This window comes from Leishmania panamensis (assembly GCF_000755165.1).
Source record: "Leishmania panamensis strain MHOM/PA/94/PSC-1 chromosome 28 sequence".
In the NCBI taxonomy this organism is placed as follows: domain Eukaryota; phylum Euglenozoa; class Kinetoplastea; order Trypanosomatida; family Trypanosomatidae; genus Leishmania; species Leishmania panamensis.
In genome coordinates this window covers 434,119-453,349 of record NC_025874.1, presented here as the reverse complement: position 1 = coordinate 453,349, position 19,231 = coordinate 434,119, and the positions used below count along the sequence as shown (strand labels likewise).

General features: G+C 57.0%; 6 protein-coding genes across 6 annotated transcripts, besides 1 other annotated feature; all 6 read right to left on the bottom strand.

Annotated features, from left to right (window-relative positions):
- Positions 1 to 1,198: 1,198 nt before the first annotated feature.
- LPMP_281290 (glucose-regulated protein 78, putative) lies at positions 1,199 to 3,184 on the bottom strand (the record flags this gene model as incomplete). Its single annotated transcript, XM_010702167.1, has 1 exon — positions 1,199 to 3,184. One exon carries the CDS (start codon positions 3,182 to 3,184, stop codon positions 1,199 to 1,201), a length of 1,986 nt encoding a protein of 661 aa, XP_010700469.1.
- A 1,141-nt stretch (positions 3,185 to 4,325) lies between these two features.
- Positions 4,326 to 5,852, bottom strand: LPMP_281280 (copine i-like protein; the record flags this gene model as incomplete). The annotated part of the gene is made up of 1 exon (XM_010702166.1): positions 4,326 to 5,852. The coding sequence occupies one exon, from the start codon at positions 5,850 to 5,852 to the stop codon at positions 4,326 to 4,328; it is 1,527 nt and encodes a 508-aa protein (XP_010700468.1).
- A 524-nt stretch (positions 5,853 to 6,376) lies between these two features.
- Positions 6,377 to 6,654: a repeat region.
- A 2,649-nt stretch (positions 6,655 to 9,303) lies between these two features.
- LPMP_281270 (hypothetical protein) lies at positions 9,304 to 9,984 on the bottom strand (the record flags this gene model as incomplete). Its single annotated transcript, XM_010702165.1, has 1 exon — positions 9,304 to 9,984. One exon carries the CDS (start codon positions 9,982 to 9,984, stop codon positions 9,304 to 9,306), a length of 681 nt encoding a protein of 226 aa, XP_010700467.1.
- A 702-nt stretch (positions 9,985 to 10,686) lies between these two features.
- Positions 10,687 to 11,019, bottom strand: LPMP_281260 (hypothetical protein; the record flags this gene model as incomplete). The annotated part of the gene is made up of 1 exon (XM_010702164.1): positions 10,687 to 11,019. One exon carries the CDS (start codon positions 11,017 to 11,019, stop codon positions 10,687 to 10,689), a length of 333 nt encoding a protein of 110 aa, XP_010700466.1.
- A 794-nt stretch (positions 11,020 to 11,813) lies between these two features.
- On the bottom strand, positions 11,814 to 14,642 carry LPMP_281250 (hypothetical protein; the record flags this gene model as incomplete). The annotated part of the gene is made up of 1 exon (XM_010702163.1): positions 11,814 to 14,642. The coding sequence occupies one exon, from the start codon at positions 14,640 to 14,642 to the stop codon at positions 11,814 to 11,816; it is 2,829 nt and encodes a 942-aa protein (XP_010700465.1).
- Positions 14,643 to 16,659: 2,017 nt separating this feature from the next.
- On the bottom strand, positions 16,660 to 17,265 carry LPMP_281240 (vacuolar type h+ ATPase subunit, putative; the record flags this gene model as incomplete). The annotated part of the gene is made up of 1 exon (XM_010702162.1): positions 16,660 to 17,265. One exon carries the CDS (start codon positions 17,263 to 17,265, stop codon positions 16,660 to 16,662), a length of 606 nt encoding a protein of 201 aa, XP_010700464.1.
- Positions 17,266 to 19,231: the final 1,966 nt, after the last annotated feature.

The following is a 19,231-nucleotide window of genomic DNA, read 5'->3' as shown; positions in this document are numbered from 1 at the left end:
CAAGTGAAAAGGCCAACTGATACAACACACAATGGTCAAGGAGGGGGAAGAGTGGAGGGGTGAGAAGAAGATGACGGCCTACCAAGGTACCCGTACTCAGACACCCGGCGAAGAGCACAGAGAGAAGGAAAAAAGGGGATGAGAGGGACAGAGGAGCGCCTGACGTGTGGTGCACTGGAAGGTGCGCTCGTGAGAGATGCATACAGGCAGAAACCAATGCAATGGGGGTTGGGTTGGGGGATGAGGGAAGAGAGAGGGCGAAGGAACGGGAGGCTGCGAAAGAAAAAAAGAAGGAAATTGGGTAGAAGGACGAGGCTCAAACGGTGACACGAAGAGAAGACACGCACACACGCACACACACACACACGCACACGCTCCGACAGCCGGGCAAGAAGTAACTGAGCGAGAACAAAGACAAAAACAAACAAGAAAAAAAAAGGTGCAGAGCGCACAAGACGAGGCGCCACGTGTCGGGAGTAACGACGGAAAGTCGAACAAAGGAAAGGGGGCGCACGGACTCCGCTTTGACCCACCAACAGGCACCCTCCCACCCACAAACACACAGACACATGCACGAGGTGCTCCGCTGTGGCCCATAGGGGGCAGGGATGCAGAGGGAAGCGGCGATGGCACAGTGGGCTTCTCTCCACGTGAGCGGGCGTGTTGGTCTGTGTGCACCGGTGCACCAAACGGAGATGCTGTCGAGCGGGAGGGCGAAGTAAGGATGTGCAGACGCGAGAAGGGCACCGAGGAAGTAAAGGGACACATGCGCTCATGGAGCTCAAGATGAAGCACCCCCCCCCCACACACACACACACGGTCGTAGTGGTTTAGCGCGGTGAGTGAAAAGGGGAGGGAAGAGAGGGACCGTCGAACGACAACATAACAACAAAAAGGTGCGGGAGGGGGGGACGTAATTCTCTACCATGTCGGCGAAAGTGTATAGACATGCTCACCTGAGACAGACAGAGGTAGCGCTGCTAGAGCTGAGTCGGGTCTTCTTTCACTGCTCTGTGCCTCGCTTGCCCTCCCCCCTTCCTCTATGTTTCTGCAGGGACAGGGTTCCTACAACCTCTTCGTCTGGGCTGCATATCAAAGGCCGAGAGCACGACCATGTAGATGTGGTCGGTGACGCGCAGTGCCGTTCCTCTCTCTCTCCTTGCCCTGGTTTCCTTTTTCCCTTTTCCCACTCGGCTGACTACAGGTCGTCCATCGCTTCCGTCGGTTCGGAACCGGGGGCACCGCCAGCCTGGTATACCTTTTGAATGATGGGATTCGTCACAGACTGCAGCTTCTCGCGCGCACCTTCGAAGTCCTCACGGTCAGCATTCGGATTCTCATCGACGAAGGCAAGCGCATCCTTCACAGCCTCCTCAACCGCCTTCTTGTCGTCCGCATCGAGCTTCTCGCCAAGCTTGTCCTTATCGTTGATCTGGTTGCGAAGGGAGTAAGCGATGCTCTCTAGCGAGTTCTTTGCCTCCACGCGCTCGCGCACCTTGCGGTCTTCATCCTCAAACTCCTCGGCCTCGCGCACCATGCGCTCAATCTCCTCCTCGCTGAGGCGGCCCTTGTCGTTTGTGATGGTGATCTCCTCCCGCTTCCCAGACGACTTGTCGCTAGCGGTCACTTGCAGGATGCTGTTCTCGTCCACGTCGAAGGCGACCTCAATCTGCGGAACGCCGCGCGGCGCCGGTGGGATGCCGGAGAGTTCGAACTTGCCGAGCAAGCGGTTGTCCTTCGTCATCTGCCGCTCGCCCTCGAAGACCTGAATCAGCACGCCAGGCTGGTTGTCCTGATAGGTGGAAAAGACCTGGCTCTTCTTTGTTGGGATCTGCGTGTTGCGCTCAATGAGCTTCGTCATGACTCCACCAACAGTCTCAATGCCGAGAGAAAGAGGAATCACATCGACCAGCACGACCTTTCCGCCTACCTCGCTCTCGCCCGTCAGCACGGCTGCCTGCACCGCAGCGCCGTACGCAACGGCCTCGTCGGGGTTGATGCCCTTGTTCGGCTCCTTGCCACCGAAGAAGTCCTTAATGAGCTGCTGTACCTTCGGAATGCGGGTCGAGCCGCCAACGAGGACGATCTCATCGATGTCGCTCTTCTTCAGCTTTGCATCCTCCAGCACTTTCTGCACAGGCAGAAGTGTGTTCTTGAAGAGCGCCATGTTGAGCTCCTCAAACTTGGCGCGCGTGATCTTCTCACTGAAGTCATGACCCTCGACAAGGCTGTCCACCTCTACGCGTGCCTCAGGGTGAGATGACAGCTGACGCTTCGCAGCTTCGCACGCTTTGCGAAGACGGGCCAGAGCCTTCTGGTCGCCCGAGATATCGATGTTTTGCTTACGCTTGAGACCATCCACAAAAAATTTCATCATGTTGTTATCGAAGTCTTCACCACCAAGGTGGGTGTCACCGTTTGTCGCGACGACCTCGAAGAAACCCTCGTCGATCGTCAGCAAAGACACATCAAACGTGCCACCACCGAGGTCGAAGACAAGGATATTCTTCTCCCCAGCCTTGTTGAGGCCGTACGCAATGGCAGCCGCCGTCGGCTCGTTGATGATGCGGACCACGTTAAGGCCGGCGATCTTGCCAGAGTCCTTTGTTGCCTGGCGCTGCGCATCATTGAAGTACGCTGGCACGGTCACCACAGCGTTCTTCACCTTCTCGCCGAGGAATGTCTCGGAGATCTCCTTCATCTTTTGCAGTACCATCGCACTCACCTCCTCCGGGGTGAATCGCTTCTGCTGGCCCTTGACCGTGACCTGCACAAGCGGCTTGCCAACCTTGTCCGCCACAATCTGATACGAGAGCAGCTTCTTGTCATTCTGTACAGTGGGGTCGCTGTACTTGCGACCGATGAGGCGCTTGATGGCGTAGATGGTGTTCTCTGGGTTCTGCGGTAGCTGATTCTTTGCACCGTCGCCGACCAAACGCTCCGTGTCGGTGAAGGCAACCACAGACGGGGTGATGCGGTTACCCATCTCGTTTGTTACAACGTGCACCTCACCTTTCTGCCACACACCGGCAACCGAGTACGTCGTACCGAGGTCAACGCCGATGCACGGTGGTTCGACCTTGCCGCTGCCATCAGGGGCAGCCGCGGCCGACAGCACAAGCATTACCGACACGAGGCACACGCCCACCAGCGTTAGGCTGTCTTTGCGCATCATCATTTTCATCGCTCCGTCTTTTTCCTCTTTTAGAAGCACAGAAAGAGAAGAAAAGAGACGGAGTGACGAGGAGATGAGCGATGAAACCACAAATGAGGAGGGGGTGGGGAGCGGAACGGCGGTACAGTAGTCACGCAGATGTGTCCTAATTCGTTCGATACCGACGGAGAAGAAAAAAGAGAGAGAGAGAGGGGGGGGGGGGGGGCGGAGGAAGGGCGAGTGTTCAAGTGTCGCTTAAGGGGAGCACAAGATAAGCGAGCAACTCGAACAATCAACCCTCAAAAGTGGGGGAGGAAGCCGCGTGGAGTAATGCACGAAATTGAGAAACCCTCACAGTCGTGAAGGAGAGGTGCCCACCGTTTTGTGTTCGATATCAGCGGCGTCAAGAGGAGGAGGGGGTGTACCGAAGGCTCCGAAGGCAAGAGAGCAAAAGAGGAGAGAGAGCGACTTGAGAGCGGTGTTACACTAATACCCTTCGTATGCTCGTATGGGTGGGGGAGGGAGCAGGAGCGAGAGGGAGAGAGAAAATAGGGGGCGGGTATGGTTTGATGTCGTGTGACGTCGTTCACAGGAGAGGGATAACGTGAAGGAAGGTGAAGACGGGAAGATGGAAGAGCGGAAGCCTCACTGAGTAGACACAACACCCTTGGCAACGGTAAGGCGACGCGGCGTCACGGTCGCCCGACCAACCATCAAAAGAGGAGGTCACTCTGAAAGAGACTCAGGTGGTGCATAGCTACAGCTAGGCCCGACATCGACGTTGTACCGGTTGCTGCACTGGCGCCTCTCCTAAAGCATTCGGGGAGAGGCGCCAGTGCAGGCACTCGTGTCTCTTCACGCAAACTTTCTCAATCATGCTTCCTGTTTGCAACTCTTTCGATGTCATTAGCGAGCAAGGCACCCCCACCCGAGTACAGACGCACATGGACGCCCTTGCAACGATGCACAAGTGCGCATTTCGTGCGGTAGCATAAAAGAGCTCTGAACGGCCATGCGTGCAGCGTGTGTAGGCCCCTGCCACACACATACACACAACCGCGCAGAGAAAATTCCAACAGGCGCACTGTCAGAGAAGGAAGAGACACACGAAAACGATCGCGAGAGGACAAACACTGCGCAACGCACATCCGAGACTCATGTAGCATACGCCTTACAAGCGACCTGGGGTGGCCTGCACAATGCGTCCCCACGCCTCCATCTGCTTCGGAACCTCCATCAACACTGCAGCCGCAAGCCTTGCAGGGTCCTTCCCCTCAAACGAATTAAATGGCACAAACTGCACCAAGTCACGACGCGCCGGTCGTTTGCTGCGATCCCGAAGAACACTACCATCACCGTCGAGCTGCTCCATCGAGCTGAAGTCGGCGTGCCCAATGCCAATGATCACAATTGACAGCGGCACGTCATCCGCGGCAACAATCGCGTCGATTGTATCCTGCATGTCTGTGATGGCGCCGTCGGTGAGGATTAGCAGAATCGTGTACACGCCGCGAGCCTGCCGCGCACCGGTAGCGATTGTCCGAATAGTCGGCGCAAAGTTGGTGGGTCCGCTGAACTGCAGCATGGGCAACAGCCGAGCGTACGTGTCCACAACCGCCTGCATCCCGTTCAGGTAGGCGTTCGCGGTGTTTCCACTCAGCGGGAAGAAGTGGCTCGTGCCGTTTGTGAAGGGCGCCACGGCACCAAATCCGTACACGGGGAACATCCGGTCGCTGTCGTACTCCTGCACAACGTTGCTCACAGCCAGCATCGCACGCACATAGCTGCTCGGGTGGTACGGACTGCAGAAGTGCAACGAGCGCGGGTCACTCGGGGGCCCGTTCGACCCCGTAAAGTCGATGGAGAAGGCAATGTTAATTCCCATGCCAGCTTGTACATACTCCAAAAAGCTGTAGCTTTTCACGTAGTCGCACCGGTCCACGGTGATAAACCCGTACGACTTCCGCTTTCCCTTCTTCTCAAGCGTCAGCTCAAACTCCTTCCCGCCTGCAGCAAGTAGGTGCTCACCGGTGATCACAAAGCTGCCCATTGGCTCGTCAGTACCCAGGTCTTGGTCGAAACACTCGAAGTGGATGCACGGGGAGACGACGTCGCCACCGCAGAGGTCCACCAGATCCATCGGCGGCGTCGGCTTCCACTGCGGATTCAGTGAGTTCTTGATCACCTCGCTCTTGTAGACGGTGGAGCGCTGGCCGCTAGGCAGAAGGCGGCTCAGAATAAAGTACGGGTCCGACTTGCCGAACAAGTCCATCTTCTTCAGGTTTCGACCACTGAAGCTCACGCCAACGGTGCCCCGCTGCGACCCGACATACGACGCAGTCAGCGTCACGGTGCTCTTGCCCCCCAGACTGAGCGTCAGCGTGGAGCCACGCGATGACATCAGATGAGCCAATGTGAACTCCGCAACACCGAGCAGGTCATCGGACTTGTGCTTGTCACTGTCCCACACCTCTACGCGCATGGTCTGGCGGATCTCGAAGTAGTAGTTCACCGAGATGGAGGTCTTGAAATCAGGGTTGAGATTGTTCTTGATTACCTCTGTGCGTCCCACGCAGACCTTGCCGCCATCTGTGGTCTCGAACAGCATCGCGTAGGGGTCAGATTTCGAGGTTATATCCTTGTCCAACAAGTGGGCACACTTGAAGTACACCTGGACCACTGTGCTGATTGACGTCATCGTGCCACCTCAATACCGAGAAGCAACCAGGCTAAAGGGAGAGATGACGAGCAGCCACAAGACCGGCGCGGGGGGGGGCGTAGGAAAGAAGCCGCTGTGGCCGCAGACGTCGAGGCGCTGCGCTCGGCAGAGGGACACCGCAATATGCAAAAACAACGATAAAAAACAACACAAAAGGCAGAGAAAAGAGTTCAGTCTGGCGGCGACTCGTTCAGTCCGCCCGCCCCCACCGAAGGAGAGCGTAGAACCGGCAGTGAGGAAGAAGGGTCGATGGCCCACGGAGAGAGAGAGAGCGACCAGTACAGTGAGCACATGTAGTGAAAAGGAATGAAGGATGACTGAGCTGATGTCTGCACCAGGATGAGGTTAATGGTGCTACGCACATGCGCTTACAGCGGGACAGAGACCACAGGCACGGGGTGAGATGACACAGAAACGAGCATCTCAAGAAGAGCCCCATTGGAGCAGTCTGCACCAGCGCCCGCTACTTGTTCACCGCTACATTGAGACACTAAACAAGTCGGCATACATGCGCTTGCAACCGCAGCCCACCCGCACCCTTGTGCTGCCCTGCGGCGTAGCCCTGGTCCCCCAGGACAAGCCGTCCTGCTGTCGCAGCGGGCCATGCGCCTAACGCGCCCCACCCCGCCCTTACCTTGCCTCTCCTTCGGCTGCGTGCTGCCGTGCGGGTCGCAGGGCGTGGTCCGGGCGAGGGCCGGGTGAGATGCGCTCGAGGAGGAAGTGGGCCAGCCCCAGGTCAGGGCCCACCGAGGCCCTGTACCTTGCCTGCGTTCCACGCTTCGCGCACACGCACGCTGGGGCTCACCCATCACGGCACCCTGCCCGCCGACCCCTCCCTGGTCCTCCGACCTCTGGGCGCCTTGTCCGTGCGCGATACGCCAGGCTCTCATTTCGCACGTCTCGACAGCGGAAAAAAACAAACGCTGTGGCACACGGCAGGCAAGAAAGCAACGACAACCCTGCCGGCATGAAACCAAGCGATGAAACGTAGAAGATGTGAGAAAGGGAAACGCCACATGTCATTCAAGGCACGAAGATGTCTGTGCTCGTTGCCTGCATTGCAGCTATTGTGGGGGAGAAGCGCAACGGCAATGAAAGATTGAAACGTGTACTCCCCAGCGCCACGAAAAGACAGCGAAGCGCTGGGCGTTTTGTATCGCTTTTATTTGATGGTACCGCACCTTAGCGGAGTGCATTGATGGCGAAGTACGGTAGAGGTGAAGATGATCACTCCGAACACGCGCAGGACGCGTGAGCGAAGTGGGGGGGGGGACCAAAAAAAGGGGAAGATCTGTGAGTCAAAGGAGAGGAATACGAAGGAAGGAAAAGGAAGCACACACACATACACAGGCACACACGCATACCACACAAAGAGAGAGCATAGACATGGGACCCCAGGACAAACAACACATATGTGAGCCTACCGAAACGCGAAGGAGGCGGTTGAAATACGAGACACACATGCGCTGCTCTATTGGACTTCACTTTCTTTTTCAGCCTCATCTTCCTCAGCCACTCGGATTTCAGGCGTACAGGCAGTTACCTTGCGTTATCGACGGAGGGTATCCTGCGAGGTGGTCTGGACGGGAGGCCCGCTGCGGCATGTGCTCCACTTTGCAAATCTTTACACAGCTCCTCATGTACGGTATGCCTGCGTGGGTTCCCTTTTTTCTCTTCTCTTCAGGGGCCACATTGCGGGTCTTCCTCGAGAGCGTAGAGGCCTCCGGGTGGGGTGGGGGGCTTGAAGAGATGAGAGGCGAAAAGGAAAAGAGAGGCAAGGCTGAGGGTATCGCAAGAGACGGTATTGCCGTGTGTTTTTCAGGGTGTGAGAGCGACCATCGTCGAGGAGAGCGGGGAGAGCAAAAGTGCGGAATTCTGTTCGACAAAATCAAAAGAGTAAAGGGGCAGAAAAAGAAGGACTGCACTCGCCTGTTTCCCCTTTCGGCTAACTAAATTGTCGTGTTAAGTGATGGCCGTGCCGTGCGGTGAGCGTGCGAAGGCAGGCGGGGGGCGGTGGGGGAGGACCAAGTGCATAAGAAAGAGACGCAGAGAGGAGGGGGGAGGGGGTAAAACGTGAGTGTAGAGGAGGGCGGGTAGGCATCGACTTTCGTGCGGAACCGCTAGTTTTGTTTCAGCACTTGTTTGTTTCTTACATCGCTGCGTGGATGGCACAGCAGAGCAACAACACACTCGCACACTGAAGATGGAAGCCTCGTGTACCCCTACCCACGCCACTACATCTGCACCGAGTGAATAACGGTGAGCAGCAACGGGTGGTGGTGGGGAGACAGATGGCGCCAGACACGTGTCAGTCTACAGGCAACTCTCCCCTTCTCTTGTCCCTCTCGGTGGATCTCTCTTCCACTGTAGCACTACTCCTGCCGTGCATCCTTGCGTCACTACCGCTTACCCTAGCACACAGCAGCAAGTGTAACACAACGCCGACTGGTGAGGTCAGTGACCAGCATGTCGTTTCTTTTCTTTGTTGCTGTGGTCGCGCCTTGCTTCGTGACCTTTCGATTGAGGCATTGTTGCGGATGTGTGCTGCTGTTCTCACCTTGTTGCACCCAGAGTAGGTGGGCAGGGGAGGAGGAAAGAGGAAACAGCAACGTGTGAGAGCGACACGTGGGACTACCTGCTGGGCAAACAACACACCGAACGAGAAGGCGCCATAATAAGCCACAGCAGGAGCGGAAGGAAAAAAGGGGGTGAAGGGCGCCCAAACGGAGCGCAGCGCCTGTTAGGTAACAAAGCGAGAGGGAGAGAGAAGACGACAGAGGACTACGGCGTTCGTGTGTGTGCGTGTGTGTGTGTGTGGGGGGGGGTAGAGAGAAAGCGTCAGCCTCACTTCCTGTTCTGCAGATACCCGCTTGCCCTGCAGGGTTTGGGAGAAGTGACGCACCTCCTCTTATGTCGTTCTGCCGGCAGCAATGTAAAAAAAAAAAAGAGAGTTCTCTTGTACATAATCCTCGCGCGGGCACCCCCCAGAGTTGTTGTGAGCTCCCCACCCTCCTGTACAGGGGTGCACGGTCCTCCACCGTCACGGCGGATGGCTCGTGAGGAAGCGTAACGCAGGTGTGAAAGGGTGGAGGCGGCAACAAATGCGCCATACTTGAGCAAGATCAAAAAAAAAAAGCGGCTAACGCGACAGAGCGAAGACGAGAGCCATCGCTGCACACACACACACACACACATACACACACACATGCACAGATCGGGCAGCAAATGTGTGACCTGATGATCGATTCTTTGCATGCTTCCCTAGTGTAGTGAGTGACGGAGTGCTTGGAACGCGAAGTGAAATACTGGACACTAGCAATCCAATGCACATTGTATCGGCGAAGGAAAGCGGTAAGGTGGGCGACCAACCACGTCACTTGTGTAGAACAGACCCTTATTCATACGTCCATATATGCATGAGAGCCGTTACTCAGAAGTAGCGGGACCTGCCCCACGTGACACCCTTGTCTGGAAGAGTCATCTCATGCGGCGGCGCGGCGTCCTCAGTGTAGAAACGGCCAGTGCGCAGGTGGTAGTGGCATGTCGACTCGTACCCAGGCGCCAGCCGCAACAGCGTGTTATCCATTGCATTCGGCGCTGCCCATGGCTCCTTGATGCCGTTATAGGTGGAGCCACCGCCTGTACCCTCCAGGCCGGTGGTAGCGTGGCCTGGTTGCCACAGACGCCGCTCCGGGTGCGAGACGTCGAATGAGATGTGCTCGAGTGCGGTCGCCTCCCCATCGAAACTTTGCCCGTCGGCTCCCGCCCCTGCCACGCCGCTTGCGGTCGGGCCAGCGGTGCTGCCTATAACCGCAGAGTGGCCTGATTGCGAATCGTCCGCGGTGCCAAGGGCGGCGGCCTGGTCTGCTGCGAGAACGGTAGTGCCATAGCGTGATTTGCCGAACAGGGTGCGGCCTGGGTATGGAGTACTGTCGTCCATCATGAGGGAAGTTCCGTTCTCCGTCGGCGCGCCTGGCTGTGCCAGGTGCTCTCTACTCTTGAAGAAGGTGCCGGCCGGCAGCGGGTTCATCCAGTACGCGGCGGCGTAGTTGATGAAGGTGTCCCGGCCGCTGCCATCGTTCTCGTAGAAGGATTTGTACTTGTTGGACATGACTACTGCGGCGGTACTTGAACCTGCGGTTGTGGCGTGGGTAAAGTTGTCAGTGAAACGTGGTGGTGGTGGTGGTGGGGGCTTGACTGCAATGGTGATACACGTCTCTCCTAAAACGCTCAAGGGCGCAAGTTGAGAAAAAAGGGGAGGGTGTGTGTGTGGTGGGTTCGGACAGTGGGTTCTCAAGCTTTCGGAAAAAGAGGGGGAGACCAGAAGGGAAGAGAGAAGTTGTATCCAAACCTGCGAAGAAGAGGTAGTGCGGAAGGGAGGTGTAGAGGGCAATATAAAATGTCACATTCGTACTCGACAAGGTCAAGATTTCCTCAACTCGTGGATCCTTTGCTGACAGTGATCAGGGGCGCAGATATGCTTGTATCCGTCCACCACAACGCACTCACACATACACACATGCACACAACACCACAACCTCACCTGTGGCGAGTCTCTCCCTTTCGCTCCTCATATCCTGGCAGCAGCAGATGCCGCTGAAGCGTAGACATGTGAAGAGAGAACGCCTGTGAGAGGGAAGGAGAAAAGGGGCGCCCGTCCCTCGCTACGTTCCCTTTGGCTGCTTAACCAATCTGTAACGCTAACAGAAACTTCTTTCTCTGGACTTCAGTGAGCTGTCCGGGATGGGGCACGTGACGATGGTCGCCAATGAACAGGGAGAGAGGATGGTGATGGAAAGCGACGGCGACGCAGTCAGAGAGGCAGCCGCCTGTACCTGACGTCTCGTGTTTCTCGTTTTCGCCTTTGTTGGGAGTCGTCACTCTCCAAGCCGAGGCTCGCCGTCTCGGCTTCTTCGTGTGTCTCCACGCATGTCAACTCATTTTTTTTTGTGGGGGGGGGGTGAGTTGACTTTGTCTTCTTTCTACGGGCCGCCTCGCTCGCCCCCAACTTCTTGTCTAGTCGCTTCTTTGCATCCTCATTGCCGAGGTGCCGACGGGCCCGCCGCTGCGCTGCTGCGTCGGCGGTGGCTTGTCGCCGTGCCGCGTTCTTGCACGCGTCGCCGCACCCGTGCCGCTCAGGCAACATATGACTGGTGCAGTAGCGCTGCTCGCAGTACTCGCACTTGGGCAGTACCACCAAAGCCACGCTGGGGCAACCCTTGAAGACGCATGGTTCACTCATTTTTGAAGGTAAAGAGGGAGGAGACCAGGACTGCGGGAAGTCCTCCTTGTTAGGCCGAGAAAATCAGTGAAGAATGGAGGAAGGGATGAGGAAGGTGCGAGGGTAATCCGATCCGTTGTGCGGACATTCGAAGCCTCCCCACCTCCCCCCCAAAAAACGTCTGCAGGGAAGGGGGCAGGTCTCGGTTTGCAGTGTATGCACGGGTTAAGATAGAATACACTTCGCACTGTCGTGAAGAAAAGGGGCCCCGTGCAGGGGTCCACACACTCACGCACTGCCTGAAGAGCGCTAGAGGAGAGAGGAAGGCTGAGGGGGTGATGGCGGTAGACGCGACTGGAGACGGGATTTCGACTTACCTCGTTGTGCAGTATAGAAAATGTGCGGTACGGCGTGCCATCCTCAAAAAAAAAAATTGACGTACATGTGAGAAAGAAGGAAAGTGAGAGGCTGAGCAACTTGTACGGCATCCAGGCCATATCTACTTCACTGGTGTGGCGTCGTGCCGCACTCTCACCACCCTTGTGTGTATACGTTGTCCCTCTCGCGGGGTCATCTGCAGGCAGGTCCACTTGATTCCGCTTCGATTAGGGTTTAAGCTTGCTTATTTGGTGTTGCTCGAACACACGCAGGTACAGACAAGCTCTGACGCATACATGTGACCTTCCATCCTCTCGGATGCTGCGCCTCCGGGGCTCGCGTCACATACGGCTGCCATCACTGTGAGATGGTGTTGGAGAGGGTAGATACGACAGCAGCTCTGCACTCATGACTTGGTGGTCCATCTGTTCTACACACTGGCGGCGCTCCCACATAACCCGTTCCGCCTCGGCAATGAAGGCATCGATAAAGCCACTGGTGCTTCCCGTCATCGTTGATGATAGTGCCCACAACGCAGCATCTTCATCGTGGAAGTGCATCATGTCCACTGGCTGAGCAGCGACTCGATCCGCTTGGATGAGAGAAGGTCCAGGCTCGCCACTGGAGCGGCTGAAGAGGTGTGCACCCGCGTGGCGGCCCCACGTTTCCAGCGGGGCAACAGCCACAAAGTGTGCCGACGATCCAACACCAGAAGTGCTGCTGGGGCCGGAATGGTGCGGACAGGTGCAGAAAGGAGTTGCACTGGTCTGCCTCTCACACCGCTGGAGCGGCTTCAGCGCACTGGAAAACTGTGAAGGATCGCGGGCCTCTTCCACAGCCTCGAGGTTGAACAAGGATGGAAGTTGATGCCAACTCACTCGGAGCCTCTTCAAGTCGTAAAGAGCTGAATAGCGTCCGGCAAAAGTCGTGTCGCTTCCTGAGGCGGCTTGCTTGGTGATGCCACTGCTTGAGGCACTGTCTTCCAAAGCGGTTATGCCGGCCCACAATACTGCATCACTGGCGACGGCGGCTGCTGTCCGGTCCTCTTGCTCCCCCTCCTCCACAGTGGTAGCGGGATGGAGTATTGCATTCCGTTCCACATAGGCGTTAACAGAGCACAGCTGGCTGTGCACGGAGGTACACAGCGTCATGTTTTTTGTAAACTTCCGCAGACGAAGGAGCGCTGAGTGAGTGAGATGGTTGCCGCCAAGGTACCAGGTGCACCTGCGCGACGAAGGGAGTACCGGATGCCGTGGCAGAACGGGGGTAGTGCAGTTAGCTGGGTAAAGCAGTAGCTTCTCGTCCTCTGACATCTCCGCTCGTAGCAGCTCAAGGGAAAGCGGAAACTGCGCCAAGACCGTGTCTGAGAGCCCACACTCCTCCAAACCTAAGGCGAAGCCATGCTCTCCACCAGCAGCACTCAGGCCCATATGACGCCACACGAGGCCCTCATGATTGGGCTGCGTGCGGTGCTCCGCTACCGCCGAGTCGGACGTGTGGGAGGGGGCGTATGATGCACGTAGAGCAGCTCCAGCCATTACAGCGCCAATAAGTGCAGCTGAATTGAAGGAGTTCTCAGAGAGGTCCAGCAGCCTCAGAGATGGCAGGTAGGTGTACGGCATGAGACAGCCGTCTTCGGCATTCTCCGTGTTTGGGTTGCCCTTCTCTGCACGAATACCTGCCAGGAGGCGCGCCTCGTTGAGAAGCGCGTGACGCACCTCTTCTTCAGGGACGGTGTCCAAGTCGACAAGCTCGTGTGCTGCGCTACTGTGCTCCATCGAGCCTGGAATGACTCCGTCGATATTTGAGATCAGCAGTCGCACCACATCCGTTAGCACCGCATCTGTACAGCCAACATCGCGTAGCAGAACTTCTTCAACCCCATAAAAACTATGCTGCGCAGAGCCACTCGGGAGTCTCACGTTGCACGACACCTCGCGTGTTGCCTCCAGACACAGAAGAGCTCTCAGTAGTTGCTGGACGCCAGTATCGCCAAGGTAGGGGTTGTGGCTAAGGTCAACTTTGGTCAGCTGTGCGAAAAAAAGCGGCTGCGAGGCCTGCCGTGCCGGGGAGTCCCACGGGCCGTGCATCTCACTGTACGCTACTTCCCGAAAACGCTGGAGAAAAGCAAAGAGGAGTCCGTCAGTGCACAGAGCACGTACATCAGCCTCCTCAACACCGCAGCCTTGTAAGAGAAGGACACCGCAACACGGGGGTACTGCTGCTGCTGCTGTTGCCAAACGTTGCCTTTCAGAGATGGATTGCACCATGCCTGCGCCGAGCGCAATGAGAAGCTTCCGACGGGCCGCCGAGCTGTGCTCCCCCCCTCCATCACAACCGCACGACACAGATGTCAAAGAGTTCCAGGAGAGATCTACAGTCTCTACGATGTGACTGCGTAGGCCGCCGGTGCTCAATGGATTCACGAGGGAGGTGTGCAGGAGCGTCAGCACCCCGACGGCCCCTAGTGTATTACGCTGCAGAGAGAGTGTATGCAGAAGAGAGCGCTTGCTGGAAGAGAAGGACGCGTCGTCCCGTGTGTTATCCGGACGCGCATCTTCCATACACCGTGCTACCTCATTCAAGTAAGACGTCACCCATACAGCACCGCGGTCTGTCAGACCTACACCGTCGAGTATTAAGGATTCGAGAAGAGGAAGAACTGCTCGGTGCGGCGCTGACATAGCATCACTGGGTCCTTTTTCTGACGATGCAGAGGCTGCAGTGGAGGTAGGGAAAACTTTTGAGAGGAGGGCTTGCACCCCAGCGTCCCCCAGGGAACAACCGCTCAGGTTCGCTATACGAATGCTGCTCCACGGTGCAGCAGGCGCCATAGCTGGCGCACTTGACCCCAACCTTGCTGCCCATTGCTGCACATCCAAGGCCGTCACCTCGCTGTGACCTTCGATGGAGAAGGAAACTAGCCAATGCGAGGACAGTGCTGAAATGAGCTTCGCCAGCACGTCAGCCTCAGCGCTGTCTTTGTTTTTCTTCTCGGCAGCGCCTTCTTCACTGCCACAGATGTCAGTAAGGCTCACGTTTTCGGGGATGCACCACCGTATTGGTTTGCCCCTCTTCCACCTGTCTGCGCGCAGGGTGTGGAGACACCCACACGCATACGATTCTGCCGACTGCTGATCTACAGTAGAGGCATCGAGAGACGGTATCATATGGGGAAGTGGGGCGAAGTCATCCACGCCCCAGTGACGGTCAGCGGTGAGTTGTCCTATGGTGCCTTTCAGGAAGGCGCCCATCGTTGAAACAAGACGGGGGAGGGGCAGCCGATGCGCCAGCACAAGCGAACAAACAAACAACACAAAGCGGAGTGCCGGATTCCAAACAGCTGCCAATAACATCACAGACTGGGAAGAAAAAGGGGACGACTGAGATGGTGCGTACAACACCGAGTGAGGGGATGTATGTGCATCCGAGCGCGTGAGCGAAGCGCAACGGGTAGCTGACGCGCCACCAAAGAAAACGAGAGTGAGAAACACTACCACGAAAGGCCAGAAGTGGGGTAGGCGAGGGCGATTAAAGAGAAAGAGAGGGCTGTGCCGAAAAGAAGAATGAGCCCCCCCCCCCCCACTGCGACAGGAAGGCAGTGGGGACTGTGCTGGCTATTCTGGCCTCGTCTGCCCTGGAACACCTGCACATGTAGGCGCTCCCACACGCACGGCTATGCTGATGTTAGGGATTGGGAGGCGATGCACATGCGCGGTGTTTGTGCGGTCGTGGGTGTCTCCAGGCGACGCCGGCGATGGTCGGCGTACAAGTGTGGCCGGCCACATACACGGGAGCACAGGGGGGTGGGGGGCGGAGGAGGAGGAAAGAAAGTGGAATCTGTGAAAGGAGGGGAGGAGAACGGCGGCCGCATCGCCTGGGCACGTGTCGGCCCGAATCCCACACGGGCTCATGTGGAACAGCATCGAGGATCCTCCCACTCCTGCAAGCTCTTTGGAGTGCAGCCTCGCTGCCCGAAACGCAGCGGCACTTGAGGTAAAGCAACCCTGCAGCGTTCGAGCAACGTAGAGCCTTCCCCACGAAGTTCCATGTTCTGACCACTATTAGAAAGGGGATGCATGTGGTGGAAGGTGTTGCGTGCTCTGCCTTATCGACCTCTTGCAGCACAGGCTGGCACTGAGCCCAGCCACTTAGGAAGCCTGTTACGCACTGCCTGTTTGCTCATCCATTTTGTTCTCTTCCTTTTTGTTCGTGTGTGCCTGAGAGGGGTGGGTTGGAGTGCACTTCATACCTCAATAGAGTGGCGTGAAAAGAACGACAAGAGCACCCCCTCTCTGCGGGAGTGCTTCGATCCTTCTCGCCATCAACCTCACCACAAAGCAAAGTAAGAAACAACAGCGAGAGCTAAATCAGGATATCGCCCAGTCACCTTCCCCAGGACTGCATAGGACCCGAGAACCATCTCTATGCCTGCCTCTAGTCCCGTCCCACACCTACCCACATACTCAAACACACCAGTCGACAAAGACACCCACACCCACACACTCTCTCCGTGTGTGGGTGTGAGCGTGGACGCAGCGAAGAAAAGAAAACAAGCGGGAGAAACTAAAGTGCAGCTTAGCGACGGCGCCCAACTGGGGAATGCCGAAGTCCTACACAGAGGCACCGGCTAAGGACTTTACTGTACACCGGCCAGGTGGGCAACTGCAACGGGCTGACCCTAACAGAGTGAGGGAGGAAGAGTAAAAGACAACAGCAAAGGCACAACTCGCCGGCCTCACCACGCACAGCCGAAATGAGACGCACCAGGGAGATGCGGGGTGCACCTGGCGGCGAGATGGCTGACTGTAGGGTCGGGGGGGGGGTAAAGGGGGACACCAAGATGACTTCACCCCAGATCATCGACGATCTGTCCCCCGCCCACGACCTCAACTGAGCGGGAAGCCGCACGACTACGCACACGCACAAAGTTCAGCAAACGCGAGGAGGCTTAGTAAGCGAAGAGCCGATGCCTTCTTTACGGTGGCCAGGCAGCGACAGGTTGCATGGTGGTAAGAGGTCTGTGTTTTCTGTAGCCACTCCGACGTAAGTGCGGTGCAGGTTTCCTTGTAGCGACCTCCGCCCAACCTTGGTGACGACAGCTTCTCGGCCTCACCCTGCCACGACAGCCATACCCCCGTTGTTATGCCTTTTTTTTTCCCCTACGTTTTCTGCCTTTCTTTTTTTCTAAGCAACACTGCAGAGATCGGTGTAGCGGTTCGCCTGGTTGTTCATCAGCAACGCAATGATGAGCCCGTATAAGCCCAGCGCCTCTGAAAAGATCAGCATTAGCACCATCGCTACGAAAATCTGGTCCTGTTTACCATACGCCCGAGCAGCAGTGTCCCCGACGACGCCGATGGAGAGACCTGCGCCAAGCGCCGCGAGCCCCGCCGCGAGACCTGCGCCGAGGTGCAGGTAGCCCGCGTAGGAGGAGTAGCTTGTGTCTTCCGTGTGGATGTTGTTGTTGATGATGACGGCAATAATAAGGCCATAGATACCCAGGATACCGGCCATGACGACTGGTACAATGCCGCGCATAATCTTTTCAGGGGCAGTGAGGCCGAGGTAGGCGACGCCGACGCCAGACTTGGCCGCGCCGTAGGCAGAGCCCAGGTTGGCAAAGACGAGGGCGCAGGCCGCACCCATGGCACCAAAGAAACCAGCACTCTGCGGGTACATGAGAGCTATGCAGGCATCTACATTGGCGGGTTCGATGCCGTAGGCAATGGCCGCGACAGCCACCGCCAGCATGCAGCCAGCGCTGAAGATCTGCGTACCGGGTAGAGGCATATCAAATAGTTGCTTAGGTATAGGAAGGGCGAGCGAAAAGGACTCTTCACGAGGGCGACGGCACCGATAAGTCGCAAGTTGTGGCACGAGCGAGGTTGCCTGCATGCGGGTGCTTCTGGCGCAACAAACAGCCGCCTTGGTCGTATGCGGGTGTGATCAATGTAGTGGAGCGTAAGAGACTAAGACCGGAAGAGCCAGGAGCACGTCTGCCGCAACGAGTGAAACTGTGATTCGGTACCAACGAATATCCAGCAATCAGCAAAGCGGCGAAGACGAAAAGGTCAGGAGCTTGACTGTGAGGGGAGATGCCGGGGGAGGAGACAAAACCACTGCGAAGGGCGCAGACGCATCCTGCGTTTTTTCAGGGCTTGAGGTGCGACACCTGTTGAGACACGAGAGGGGCGTTTTATACGCCCACTTGCCAACCAGAGATTTCTGGTCTCGGTGCGACGTATCGAACAACCGAAGCAGCATCGACGAAGAGTCCAGCTCTCTCTATACCGTGCACCATACACCCACCGCGGGACATCGCTACTGCATGTTTTCGGGTGATTCTCAGTTACGGAGGTGTGGAGGCAGCGGAGAACAGGAGCGTAACAACCATAAAGCCGAAGCTTAAAGCAACCGACGAGGGGCGAGAGCAACAGACTTGGTGCCAGGAAGGAAGCCCGACTAGAGGTTCGAGAGAACGAACGAAAGACATGGGCACACCTACCCCGACAGGGCCGTGACTGGGGGTGAGCTCGCGTCTTACGCTCAAACAAACAAGCAAACAATAAAAGTGTGTGTGTGTGCACATTACATTGGCCATCTTCTGCAAGAGATTGCCCCTATGTCACCAGCGTCTGCCCACTGCTGTGCATCAGCAAGGCCCTCTCTACCCCACAGGGCCTAGTATGCGATGGCACACACGCGGTGGGTCGGCACGGTGGGAAACAGCCGGCTCCAGTGACACCACGCTCTGCAGCTCGCGTAGGTTGCATTGCACCATCGGGTACTCGAAGACGGCGCTCCCCGTCTGACGTGCGCGGCGACGGGAGGTATTGCCGCGCCCGGGTCACCCCTGCTTTGCTCGTCGTGGGCGCGCCACCGGTGTCACCAGCTTCGGGGAACGCTGCCGAGCCTTCTGGAAAAGATGTGAATAAGCTAGGCAGTCTTCATATGTGGTGTGGCGTCTGGATGTGCACGTGCGGCACTAGCGACGGCGGCTACAGACGTTTCTCCACAAAGGGTGCTCTGCAAGCCGCGGAGGACACTGTAGTATTCGTTGAGGTCGTTCGGCCGAAACGAGCCCGGGGCGTAAGGAGAACGGAACAAGGTACCGCATCAACCACTTCGCGAGTCGCATGTGCGAAGGCATGCCGAAGGTGTCCCCTCCCCCCTTGTCACCATGGCATAAAGAGGGAGCGGGGCAGGTGAGAGATGAAGGAAAGAGCGAGGGACTCGACGATGACAAAAAGGGAGTAACCAGAGAGGCAATACACGCCGATTGGGCTACCGGTAGAAGAATTCGGAGCGTGCGCACACACACGCGCAGGCGATAGGACTGACCGACAACACCAAAGACGCAATGAAGCAGAAAACGTGAGTACAACGGTGAACGAGGAAGTGGTAGAGCACGCCAAGAATAAACGCCAACCACACATATTGCCGCGTGCTCAGCTTCCTCACCGGCGGCATTCGTCATGCCCGCAAGTAGAGAGAATGAGGAAACAAGAAACAGAAAAATGCACTGGACTACCGGAGAGGCGGAGGGGGGCCAAGAGAGCACCATTCCATGGGACGAGAGAGGGAGACACACACAGAGATCCCACAGAAGAGGAGAGGGGGGAGGGGGGAAGGAATAACACTCACTCAGTTATGAAGCCCCCGTAAATGGGCGAAGGAACGATGTGCTTCGATTGGGGAGAGAAAGTGACTTTGATAGTAACAGCGAAAGATAAAAAGTGGCAGTGGATGAAGAGGG